Raw genomic sequence first — 13,574 nt, 5'->3', positions numbered from 1 at the left:
AGAAACAAGTGTATGACTGTACTGTGTTGTTTGCATTTCTGTCTAATAAAATATTCAATCAATGTTATATGTATTAACTATAATGTCAGGCTATTTTAATATCTAGAAGGGCTGTGATATTGCATGCATTTCATCCATACACTTTATGTATGCATGAAATGTATCATGTAATATCACAGCCATCCTAGGGCTAATGGAAAGGGTTCTTATGTCAATCAAGGTTTTTTTTAACCACTTAAAACCTCTATACTGGGGTTCAAGTGGTTAAATCTCTTATTTTATACAAAGTTATAGTGTGATGATGTTTTGCTATGTAAATTGTTTTTATTTATTAGATGACTGCCACTCAACGTGGAGTATCACTTTTTTGTTTGTTTGTTTGTTGTAAGGTGACCACAATGGAAATAAGCCCTGGACGTTATTGTGTTTTATACTTGAATGTTTTTAACCAACATTGATTGATTGATTGAATACTTTATTAACAGTTTGCAAAAAGTACAGGTTTACAGTTATACAATAATGCTCGCTTCCATTGGTCCAGTGGTCCTATGTGCAATTCAAATAAACTAAAAACGAAACTATTTTATTGTGCAGCCACTATAAGGTGCAGTCGTTCTATAAGCGATGGAGGCAATGATGGGAGAGACTCAGGACGTCCCAGGCGAGGAGGACGAATCCTGCGGCATGGACGGAGACCCTCCGTCGTGCCCCTACATCCCCCCGTACCGGTCCAACCTGCTACGCCCCGACGGGCGCCTCTCCATCCAGAAGACCAACGTGTGCTCCCGGGCGTACTTCGTGGTGGTCATGGTCTTCTTCCACGTGTACATCCTGAACGTCATCGCCCTGCTGCTCTACGTGCACTACAACAACGGCCCGGGGGACATGATGCTGGGCGGCGACGACGTCGTCGGGGACCCGCCTTCGCCCGCCAGCGACGACGACCACGGGGGTCCTCTCGGAGTGGGGACCCCCCACTCCTCGGCCCCCCAAACCCCTAGAGATCTGGATATGGATGACGACTACCGCCAAAGCTTCAGTCTACCTCGCATCGAAGGAATACGGGTGAGACTGCTTCTCAGGGAGTCTAATGGTGACTCCCAGGTTAGCGAAACAGCGCCATCTTGTGGAAAACCACTGAAAACACAAAATCTTGTCATTCTCGTCATTGGCAGGCTGCGCCTTAGCAAAATATGACGAGAAATGTTGTCATTGGCGGTCAAAGCGTTAACAATATGTTTCTATTTAGCCTTAGTGCCTATATGTATGATTTAGAGCAGTGATTTGCAAACTTTTTATTTTATTTCAAGGACCCTCAGTTTTGGTATACACAAGGCCATGGACCCTCGTAACATCCTCTTAAATTCCTGATTCCTGAATACATTCGTCAAGTTCACCCTTTTTAACTCATTCACTGCCACTGACGTAAAAAAAAACGTAATCTGCGACTGACTTAAAAAACGTAATTAAAAAAAAAAAAAATCACACAGAACCCAAGATATCGTAATCAAAAGATGTGCTGCTCCATTCACCTCTTGGTTAACTTATTACTTAAAAATCCTGTATCTCGGCTCCTGTGTACATTATTTTTTTTAACTATGTATTTTTGATCAAGACATGCTATTTTCAAAGGCAGACAATTAATGTCGACGAGGTCGCGATGACCTCGTGCCACTCACTGACCACTATGAGATATTCTCCTGACTCTTTCTGTATTTCATACATGCATTCGTAGGTGGGCCACATCCAACGGCTGTCCCTCATACCTGGTAGAACTCACGAGATGAAGACCCTCAGTCTAAAACCTCTGCTCTTTGGTAAGAACACCCTGCTTCACACTCTGTGTGTGTGTGTGTGGTGTGTGGTGTGTGTGTGTGTGTGTGCGATCAATCTGGGAACCCAATTGGTAAAAAAAGAGGAAAAATATGTTTTTTGCCTCTGGAGGCACCTCCTCCTTTTTCCAGGAACTTGGTTTGGCCCCTCCCCTTTCTTAGTCCACTTCCTCCCGGGTACTTCTGTGTTTATTCCTACTAACGACAACATTACATGTTTAAGGCAGTGGTGCTGACAGATTAGTGTGTCATTTAGCTGTACTGTCCGTAAGAATCATGGGCTGACATAGGGACTGGAGGGGGAGACAGATTTGTCACGTTTTGTCCGTTGAATTTTCCTTGAATTTACCATCCGTCCGCCTGCGGACTGAACTCAACCCGACGTGCATTCACCGTACGTTAGCAAGAAGTACCCTTGGAGACCTCTGGGCAGTAGTGAGAAAAAAGTTTCCCTCTGGTCCCTCTTTCCTTTCTTTCTTTTTTTCTTTCTTTACTCTGCGGGTGTTGAATGGGTGAAAGCAAAGCAAGGCTCACTCCACCGTGTTTGTTTGCTCTGGCAGTGTACAGAACCAAATGGACCCAGCCGTTCCTTAAACACACACATAAATAATATAGCACAGTGCTGTAGGGGGCGAAACAAGTTTTGTAGACAACGATTGTTTTTGTGCAGTTTGTGGACTCAGATTTAGTGACTTTTATTGCGTTTTTTTCTCAGTAACAGGACAGCTAGCCTACACATGCTTAGCGTCTCCCATAGAAGTGTTGCCAGATTTTGTGAGAGAAATAAGCAACCAGGTCTATGAAAACAAGCCCAAAAGAAGCGACTAGGCCACATGAGCGCTTTAAATGATCGGCTATTTGAAAATCTTGAAATGAAATGTGGGATTTTTGGAAGATGTTTGAAACATTATAACAACACAAATCTGCCACAAAACATTTTCAGATGGGAGGTTAGGGACAAATACATATTCATTTGGGGGTCCATGACTTGAAAATATTTGAGAACCACTGGTTTAAATAATAATTAGCCCAAATAAGCAACTACACTTTAGAAACAAGCCACACAACCTGCAACTACCAATATCTACAAGCAACTTTACAGAAAAACAAGCTCAAAGTGGCTTATAGTAAGCGGACATGGCAACACTGTCCCGTAGTACATATGTCACAGTACGATTGGAGAACCAGGACGATTGAAGACAGAGCGCTCGTTTTTAGGCACGGGGCTTCGGGGCGAGGCGGGGCTTTGATGCGACGCGGACCTGTCTGTTGTTGTTCCCCCGACCCCCCCCACGTAGCAACCAGGAAGCTACGCTAGGGGTACGCTGAACACGCGTTCACACCTATACCATGGTTCACACGCACGTGTCACGTGATAATAGTTATTGTCCATGACGGAGGCGCGCCGACTCAGCAGAGCTTGAGGCCGAGGAGGCGCGAGTGCCCGCGCTGACCGGCCGATGCTCTGATGAGTCGAATCAGCGCCGTTCTTTTCGTGTGTGTGTGTGTGTGTGTGTGTGTGTGTGTGTGTGTGTGTGTGTGTGTGTGTGTGTGTGTGTGTGTGTGTGTGTGTGTGTGTGTGTGTGTGTGTGTGTGTGTGTGTGTGTGTGTGTGTGTGTGTGTGTGTGTTGCGGCCATATATGTGTGTGCACTTTATTTGGAAAGCCTGGCTTGTGGCTCCCTCTAGTGCTTTTTCTACAGAATTGCTGGTTGAGTGGTAAAAACAAGTGCGCTTTCTTCAATCGTCCTGGTTTTCCAATCGTACTGTAACATATATAGTCCATGGGCCCAGGCCAGAATTTTCACTAATCAGGGACACTCAAGGTGGCAAACTCTAGTTTGGTATTTTGAAAAGGTCTATATATCTAGATAATATTTCAACATGGTAGCCCTTCCCAAATAGTAGCTTAGTCCCAGTTATCAGCCTTCAATGACACCAACCATAGTTCCAAAGAATGAAAAAATTCTCTAACTTTTATAGAACATGTCATACAGAGGGAAAAAAAACATTATTCAATCTCTTTCATGCACTTATTTAACCACATGAACCCTAGCATGCCTATTCTGGGGCGAACATTCAGCAAATGGCATGTCTACAATCTCACAACACCTCAGGCCAAGGAAACACCTTTGCCCTGCATTTTTCAAATGTGCCTTTTAGAGCGCCACCAGGAGGCTGAGTTTTGTAAAACAATTCTTATATATATATACAATATATATATATATAGCAGTGTGTGTAGTAAATGCAAACACTTACAGCATGATATTTTGGATTGAACATAATTAGTAATATTACACATTTTACAGCTGGGTCATCTTGCACAAATACATGAATTACCTATTACCATTTGAGCATTGAGCGCATGCAGCGTGCGTAATGGTTTCTCAATAATCTGTTGCGTTTGAACACATTTCCTTCAGAATAACAAACAATCAAAGGGTAGCCTACTGTACAGGAATGCCGATCTACAAGCTCACAATGCGTCATGAAGCGACGCATTGTGAGCTTGTAGATCGGCTTGTAGATCGAGCTTTTAGATCGGCTATTTTCAAATGGCCGAAATGTGTATATATAGGGTTGAAGTGGTTACTGTTTTGTAATAATAATCAAAATCTACAAAGTAACTAGTAACTAAAGTTTTCAAAAAATTGCAAATTGGAAATACTCCAGTAAAGTAAAAAATCCTCAAGTGTATTTAAGTACAGTACTTGAGTAAATGTACGTACCGGTAGTTACTTTACGCCACTGGTAGCAACATATGTTTGTTCAGAAAACTGGCGGAACACCGTGGTGTCACGCGAAGCGCCCAGTGCACCACCTCAGGTGTGTGTTTATGACAGGGAGCACCCACAGCATCGGCACCTATGACCTCAGGTGTGTGTTGTACTGTACCTTGTGATATTAACTATGTACACTATGACCTCAGGTGTGTGTTGTACCTTGTGATATTAACTATGTACACTTCTCTGGGGCATGACGGGATCTGTTTACTGTATGGGTTGTACGTATACTTGTCTAAAAAGCCTGTAGCACTTGCCCTAGCCTTGACGACCTTGCAGGATTATGCAAAGGCTAAAATGTAATTTAGATAGCATGTTAGGTAGACAGATGCCATGTTTTCATAATACCATAGTATAGCATTATTTTAGGAGTCCTGTTGTGACTGTTTTATTGAGGGAAACATTTTGTTGACATGATGGTATGTAGGGGTGTTGGAAAAAATCAATTCGAATATGAATCGCGATTCTACTGTTGGACGATTCAGAATCGACTCATTTAAAAAATAATGGATTTTCAAAAAAAAAATCTTGGATTTACCTTTGTGTGTTTACATTATTATCAGTTGATAAAACCTTTACAATTACAAAAGCTACATAAATGTACTCTGTTCTCATGCCAGCAGATTGGAGTAGATCCTGAAATCCTATGTTTTGAATCAAGAATCGTTTTGAATCGAGAATCGTTTTGAATCGAGAATCGTTTGTTTTGAAAAAATCTATAAAAATCGGAATCGTGACCCCAAGAATCGGAATTGAATCGAATCGTGAGATAGCAGACGATTCACAGCCCTAATGGTATGTTGTATGTACGGAATAGAAAAGCACTGGACTGGATGTAGAACTTTTGTGTGACTGTTGGTATATTGAATAATGATTTTTGGTGATTACTTTGCCAATGTGAAAAGGAATAATGCTTTGACTGTTGAATTCATATGGATTGCTCCTGTGACATACTGTACAGTAGAAGTGAGTGTTGTAGTGACTACTACTGTAGGCCTACAGTGTGTGGTATATGTTCGTATTTTTAGTTTTTTGAAAAGTTAATACGTTAGTTATATATCAGATTTAGTTTTCTGTCTCTAAGTCAAATGAAGCGTAGTATACCTGTGATATGTGAGTGGGATTGAAATAATATTTATAAGACTATGGTATCCCCGCTGCGTGGGGAAGAAGGTGTTAGGACGTGTGGAGCCCCGAGGGGAGACAGTGGCCAATGATAACGCAGGAAAAAAAGGTCAATTTGACCAAAAGTCCATCTGTGTGGTAGGTGGACTTTATGCCGTCACACAAGTGTCATGGTCTTCATCAGGGAGTGATCGGGTTCAGTTCTCGCGCTTTATATAATAATCTGCATATTAACTTTTTATCCTCTCCTCCACATTTTTTGAGTGCTCCTGTTCTTTTTAGACATACTGTACATACAACCCAGTAAACATATCATGTCATGCCCCAGAGAAGTGTGCATAGCTAAATATCCCAAGGCACAACACACACACATGGGTGGGTGCTCTTCGTCATAAACACACACCTGCCAAAGTTTGCAGGATTGGTTCGTTTTGAACAAAATGTCTCAAATCCTGAACGCAGCATGCGATTTCCATTACCTTTTCCGCATAGATTCCCACTTTGCCAAGGAAGAAATGCCCTCCTTTTCACATTGGCCTGTTATAGCGCTACCACGAGGCCATAATAACCTACCTGACCTGGCGGAGACTTGTGCTCCGAGGAGCACTTTTTCTAGTTTGATTTTGTGTTATGATTTTATTTGTATTTCATTTTGTAGGTCTATAACACTCTTATTTGCTCATTTCCAAATTAAAATAAAAGTTAAAGGGGATATTTATAATTGTTATGTCTCATGTGTATGTCTTTTGTTATAAATAAAACAAATCAGTATTGAAAAAAAAATACAATGAAAGTGATTGTGAAGAACACAATTATTGAGTAACTGAGTTATTGAAAAATGACATTGACTTTGATATTTCAATGACAAGATGCTCCTTAATGGTCAAAACAATATCAGAAAGGAATTATAAATGTCAGAATTAGTTGAATTAGTCTTCTTGCACCTGTTTTTAGTCCTAACAATGGCCAAGTTATGGCCAAGGACCTTTCAAGGTCAACATCACCCAAAGTGGTCATAACAATATCAGAAATGAATTCCCCACCCCACAATTAGTCAAAATGGAGGTATTGCACGTGTATATACACTCAGAAACAAAGAAGTTGGATTTTCATCATAGCCGATGGCAGCCATATTTGATTTGGCCATTGCGCCATTCGTGGCACTATGGCGGACGAGCACCTCTGTGATTTTTCATGTCTAGGTACCCATTGTTCAAGTGAGAAATTCTCCTACCACCAAATTGCGAACGGGTCTATAGGGCAGGTACAGGACTACTGTGCAGATAATGTGGGGAGATAATGGCAAAAAAAATAATATCCTAAAAAAGTATTAAAGCTACTCATTTGAAAAGGCTATCATGTTTCAAAGTACTTATATGGACCCTACAAACAAAATGGTGCCAAAGAGATTTTGCCACCTTTCGTGTCCCTGACTTCTGGTCTGGCCCATGGACTAATAAACTAAATGTAATAAAAGCTCATAACGTAATAATTAGCTCACAATGTAATAAAATCATGAGCGCATAACTTAATAACTGATTTTTGCATAATGTAATAATGTGTTACGTTAAGAACCTTACGTAGCCGCTCATAATGTAATAAACGTTCATAATGTAATAACATCTCAAATTGTTGAGAAAAGTGTCAGTATCGTTGTCAGTATCATTGTATGTATCATGTCAGTATCATATCAGTATCATGGTCAGTATCATGGTCAGTAACAGGTCAGTATCATGATCAAACTCATTATCATGTCAGTATATTTTTTTTACTCAAATCTTTGCTTCTGGGGATCCTGGAACCAAATATTTTGAGATGGGGGTCGGCGGTCAAATACATTTAATTTTGGGGGTCCATGACATGAAAACGTTCAAGCGCCACTGATCTAGAAACCTACGTTTTTCAGAATACTGTTGAGATTTAGAAGACATTTGTAGATGTGATTGATTGTGAATCCCACCGGCAATTTCCAGCATATTTATGATCTGCCAAATAGCACTTATTTTTAATAAAATGTAAACAGAGAGTGTGTTAATATTGCATTTAAAAATAAGTCCTGCATGGTGGATCATTTATATATGACTCAAATGTTCAATGTATACATTTATAAGCTCAAAAGGGGAATAATCCAAGTCTGAAATGTGTAAAAATAGTCTTTATTAGGGAAAGCGACGTTCAGGACAAGCATCCTTTTTTTGATTTACAAGTTATCCCTATAATTTGGAAAAGATCTTAAATAACCTTCTCACTCAAACATTGAGGATTAGGACATATTTGGGATATAACTATTACACAGTAAAGTCCAATATTAACACTTTAGATTCATTGTACTTGTATGTACATGTACCGTACGAGTATGTTTAGCCATCCTGTAACTGTTTTAACACTCTATTCAAAGCACAGCTTCGCACTGTTCCTCCAGACGTTATTCAATTCAATTCAAAGGAGCTTTAATTGGCATGAGAAAACATAACATTGCCAAAGCAAGTGTCAAAACATAATAAAAACAATATAAGAATAAAATGGGGAAAGTATGTACAGTTGGAGAGGGTACAGCATTGTGTTAAACGGAGCTGTGTCACATTGTGACGTTATATACATGTTATATATACAGGGTATAAAGCTTTTTGAAACAAATAGCAGCAATCTTTTGCAGTCACTTTTGGGATAATTAGCAGCATTTTCCCCAAAACTATTTAAAATGGTATACAAAAAAGCTTCAGATTTAAAATGTGTTTAAAGGTAGCAGCTCTGTTTTATATGTACAGTAGGTCTGTGTCAGAGGTCCACTCGGTACAGATAGTGCAGTTCCATTGGCTAACCTTCATTACCCATAAGCCCCAGCTCTACCCATTTAACCCATTAAGACCTGAGGCGATTCTTTAAAAAAATCTAAATCCTAACAGTTTTTTGAAAAAAATATAAAATATATTTTTTCACGATTTTTCAAAAATAGCAGATCTACAAGCTCGTAGCGCGGCACTCGGTGCCGCGCTATGAGCTTGTATATCTGCTATTTTTGAATAGCCAAAGGCATCTAAAGTGACACAGAAGCGTTCCAGGTATCAAAGGGTTAAGCCCTAGTTCGCGGCGCACCGATGGCGCTTCCACTTGCGAGCCGCCGCCACCAGGTTCTTGTCGAGCCTCTGCCAGGCGTACGCCTTGTTGACCACCAGGCGCTCCCCCTGCACCGTGCCCGTCACCAGGAAGGTGCCGCCGCGGGGCTGGCGGCGCGTCATGTTCCTCACGCAGGTGGCGTCTCTCTCCAGCCAGAGCTCGATGCGGGAGCGGATCTCTCCGCCCAGCAGGGGGCCGTGCTTCAGGACCTCCAGCTTGGACGCCAGGCTGAACTGGGCCACGCTCGCGGGACTGAACTTGATCTTCGTCAGACGCAGTTTCACCACTAGAGGGGGGACAGACGTAGCGAGAACAGAAAGTTATTAACGTGTTCGTTACTAGACCACTAGAGGGGGGGACAGACGTTACTACACCACTAGAGGGGGGACAGACGTAGCGAGAGCACAAAGTTATTATGGATTCAAACGTGTTCTTATAGAGATGTGCGACTTTTGCTGCTTTTGAATTTGAATCCTGAAAAGTAAACCAGTGGTGGAAAGTAACTAAGTACATTTACTTAAGTACTGTACTTAAGTACAATTTTGAGGTATTTGTACTTTACTTGAGTATTTCCAATTTCCAATACTTTCACTTCTACTCCGCTACATCTCAGAGGCAAATATTATACTTTTACTCCACTACAATTATTTGAAAACTTTAGTTACTAGTTGCTTTTCAGATATAAATCATTATATTATGAAACATAATTTAACCACTTTAGACCTATTTTATAACTAGGCTATTTGAAAATAGCCGATCTACAAGCTCACAACGCGTCGCGAGCTTGTAGATCTGCTATTTTCAAATATTTAGTACTTTTACTTTTGGTACTTTAAGTACATTTTGATGCCAATACTTTTGTACTTTTACTCAAGTAATTTTTGAATTCTTGACTTTTACTTGTAACAGAGTATTTTTATATTGCAGTATTGGTACTTTTACTTAAGTAAAGAATTTAAGTACTTTTTCCACCACTGAAAGTAACTATTTTGGACGTTATGAGGTCTCCACCCGACAGAGACGATGTGGAAGTGTATAATGCCACACTGCTCACCAAAGTCACTCCTGCAGAACGTGTCCAGTGTGTCTTTAGAAGAGGAGGCCTCCTCCAGCTCACAGTCCATGCAGCTCGCTTGAGGCACTGAAACACAAACAAACAAACAAACTCATTAGGTCAGTCAGGACGCCAGTTTACAATTTACAATTTAGGCATTTAGCAGACGCTCTTAACCCATTAACTGCCCAGAGGTATTTTCATATTTTTTTAGCCAGTGCCAGAGTTTTTCATTGAAAAAAAAAAAGTACTCAGGAGCCGAGATACAGAATTTTTAAGTTTTAAGTTAACAAGGAAGTGGATAGGAGTCTAGATCTTCGAAAAATAAATCTCCTTGGTCTTTGGGTCAAATTGAAAAAAAAAATATATATATATATATATACAGAAAGGTTTGAGAACCACTGATTCAGAAGGCATTTGTAGAATCTCTCACCTCTTCGTGGTCCTGGGCTCACGCTGGTGTTGGTGATGGACGAGATGCACAGCTGGTCGTCCGCAGGAAACTGGTCACAGCGCAGGATGTCGGGCCAGGGGTAGCCATAGCAACCCATGATCGGCGCACAGCTGTCTCGCACGGTTTCACACAAACTCCTGCAGGGTGCTACCAACCTGATGGTGCAGGGCGGGGGGGAAAGGATGATGGAATGGTCAAACATTGGTCAAATTGTCAAACAATATAAGAAAGAGGCAACGCGAGGCGTTGTGAGCTTGTAGATTGTCTATTTTCTCAATTTTTATCTGTGGAACTGAGTCAAACTAAATGTAATGCCTCAACTCCTACATTCCAAGTGCTTGTCAGTCCAGTTCAAATATGATTATTTTGGGCTGTCATGGCATGAAAAGGTTGAGAACCACTGGATTAGATCACAAGGTACAAATCAATACTGTTGTTGTGGTGGTGGGAAAGAAACTAGACCTGGTCAGATAACGTTTGGCTATTTATGTATTCTTTTCTCAACTAAAGTGTTTTTTTAATTTGTAAAGTGAAAGGAAAGGAGACGGTAGTGCTTTTTTTGAGGGCCCGGTGGTTGATTACATGAAACCGGGAAGTTTGCTGAGTCTTTAGACCAGATTTGCATAGGTTTCATCTGGGCTTTAACCTCCCCACTACTTCTCACCTGCAGATGTTCTCATATTAATGCCCCCTTGTTTGTCCCTGTTTTTTTTGTCTTTTTCTTTTTTCTTGTTCCCAGAAAAAGAATGACATGACTCTTAAAAACAGCCTGTCCTAGATGTATGAGCCCCAAAGATAGGGTTCATGTAAAATTCAGTTTCAGGAGCAGAAAAAAAACATTTCTGTTGGCACGGTTCCTTTGATGTTTTGTCCAATGTTCTACAACAGTCAGTTCTAAAATGCAGCCCTGGACCCAGTCAAGACTCAGAAACACACCCCAGGCTATTCTAAACATCACACTGAAAATTCATGGATTAAAGTCACCATGACTGATTTCAGCCAGCATGTCAAGGAATGATTTTGCGCATTGAAAATAGCCGATATACAAGCTCGCTATTTTCAGCAAAAGCTTTCCCCACAATAACTGAAAACAGAAAATGCAGTAGCATATAAACCATATGGGCTTTTAAGTGGATTGATCACAGAATAAAGACTGACCTGTCCAGACAGATGGGCGCAAACAGAGAGCAGAGGAAGATGCGGGCGTCGGGGTGACACTCCCTGGAGAGCAGGGGCAGCCAGCTGGCGCTCTGCTGCACGGCCTCCGCCGGAGACTCGTGTCCCAGCAGGTTGGGCATCCTCATCTCGTCGTAGCCGATGCCCTGGCACAGAGCCATGCGCGGCGGCACGGGCACGCAGCGAGAGGGGCTGCGGGGCTCCCAGCGGCGCCCACCTTCTCCTCCGCCGCCCGTCGAGACCACCACGGGTTCGGCACTGTAATGTCCCGTTGTCACTCCGTCGTCTTGTTCAGTCTTTGGTCTAGAAGATGCACCGATATCTTCAGGTCTCAGTGCCTCCGTGTCCGCTGCTCCGATCCTCGCCGCCTTGTCCCCGTCTCGACCTTCCCCGGTTCTTACCCTACTTTCGGCGCCGACTCTTCCTCTCCTGCCCTCTCCTGCCCCCCCCCTGGCCCGTGCCCGTGCCCTTCTGCCGGCACGGAGCTCCGAAGACGAGCTGCCGGGCCCGGCGAGCAGCAGCAGGAGCAGTAGGACACGCACCCAATGGTAGGAGTTTCTGCAGATAAAACCAGGACTAAGAACCAAAGCCATCCTGGGACTGAAGCTAGTAAAGAGAGGAGGAGAAGGTCCTGGTGTGTGTGTGTGTGTGTGTGTGTGTGGGAATGAAGGTCTGGGTGTGTGTGACTGTGCCAAAGGGGATGGGATGAGTATTTATAGGTGTATTTATAGTGGCCGGTGATGACATTTGCATATGCATGGGGCAAGGCAGGCAAGGGGAACAATAGAAGAAAGGAGGCGGGATACAAAGGAAAGTGCTGGCTCTCGGTGGGGGGGGGGCAACTCTTATTAATTAGGAGGCTAAATTGAGTTATGTGACTGTGATGGAGCTCAAGGTATTAGGTGTGATGTTGATATTAGTGACTGTTGTTGTTGTACCATCTCTACAGCTTGAGGTCATTTTGAGAGTTGCCTGTGGCACAATCATTCTTCTGTAAAAAAAAAAAAAAGAGTATCATTCTTCCCCTTCTCATCTTCTTTTATTCAGCCTGCCTGATAAATGTCTTAAAGGAGTAGTTCACCCCAACAAAATACTAATTTTCTATCAATAACACACCCCATGAAGCCTTGAATTCATGGAGATTTGTTTTGTTTGTTTTCGCATTCCTGAGCCAATAATTTGATGACCGGCAGAGTCAACGAGTCTCCATTGAGTCTCCTACTGGGGTTTCCTTGTGATTAATCATGGCTGATGAGAGACAGACGATACCTCAAAAGTGTAAAGAGATAAAAGACGCTTGTCATTGTTTTCTTCTGATGAAGATGATCTCCCTTGATAATCCTGCGTCTCTGGAAAGTGGGACAGCTGGTAAATAAGGGAAGATAGCCCCCCATGTGTGAGTGAAAGTCAATGAAAGTGACTCGGGTGCCGGTGACAGACCCTTATGTCTCTGTGTGTGTGTGTGTGTCAACAAGACAGTCAGATCTACACAGTGCCTGTGTGAACGTGCACATGGGACACACGCCGAGTGTGTGTGTGCGTTCTCCTGGAGTGTGTAGCCATGGCCTGATTCCTGATCCAGATAAGCGGGTCACATCCTGTCTCTCTCTCTCGAAGGCGCAATCCCCCTTCATTCATTCAAACAGTGCCGTCCAGAGTAATGAGGCCTAAACCAGACAATAGGGATTAACAGAGTGATGTGTAACAGACACTGAGAACAAACAAGGCTCCTACATACTGTACAGGCAGACGACCTGCCTTAAGGCTTTTACTGAGAGAGGAAAGAGGCGAGAGGAGGGAGAGAGGGCCTTCACTCGTATGACTAATGTCATTTTTAACATGAAACTGAGATGGAGAACAGAGGTACACTTGTGGAATTAGAACAGATTTTTTTTTACCAAAAGGGGTAATCTATATATATATAGGATCACCATATAGTGGTTCTGAAACTATGGGTCGGGATTCATGGACCCATTTTTATGGGCTGTGAGCAAATATTCCCTTTTTGTGTTTGTTTCCTACACTAATTATTTCT

At 42.2% G+C, this 13,574-nt stretch overlaps 2 protein-coding genes across 2 annotated transcripts in view; one reads left to right on the top strand and one right to left on the bottom strand.

The window, feature by feature from the left end:
- Positions 1 to 13,574, top strand: part of LOC308097645 (transmembrane prolyl 4-hydroxylase-like) — a 50,245-nt gene that overhangs the window by 1,245 nt on the left and 35,426 nt on the right. The window contains exons 2-3 of the mRNA XM_080445570.1: positions 595 to 1,065; positions 1,736 to 1,817. Of these exons, the coding sequence (XP_080301696.1) occupies positions 625 to 1,065; positions 1,736 to 1,817 (523 nt within the window). The 5' untranslated portion in view covers positions 595 to 624. The remainder of the gene's footprint in view (positions 1 to 594; positions 1,066 to 1,735; positions 1,818 to 13,574) is intronic.
- LOC308097393 (secreted frizzled-related protein 5) lies at positions 8,819 to 11,754 on the bottom strand (the record flags this gene model as incomplete). Its single annotated transcript, XM_080445149.1, has 4 exons — positions 11,522 to 11,754; positions 10,343 to 10,518; positions 9,910 to 9,996; positions 8,819 to 9,141 (listed from the first exon to the last, which is right to left on the bottom strand). Exons 1-4 carry the CDS (start codon positions 11,698 to 11,700, stop codon positions 8,819 to 8,821), a joined length of 765 nt encoding a protein of 254 aa, XP_080301275.1. The 5' UTR covers positions 11,701 to 11,754.

This window comes from Gymnoscopelus braueri, assembly GCF_963280865.1.
Source record: "Gymnoscopelus braueri genome assembly, chromosome: 12".
In the NCBI taxonomy this organism is placed as follows: Eukaryota; Metazoa; Chordata; class Actinopteri; order Myctophiformes; family Myctophidae; genus Gymnoscopelus; species Gymnoscopelus braueri.
This window is presented reverse-complemented; position numbering and strand designations above follow the sequence as displayed.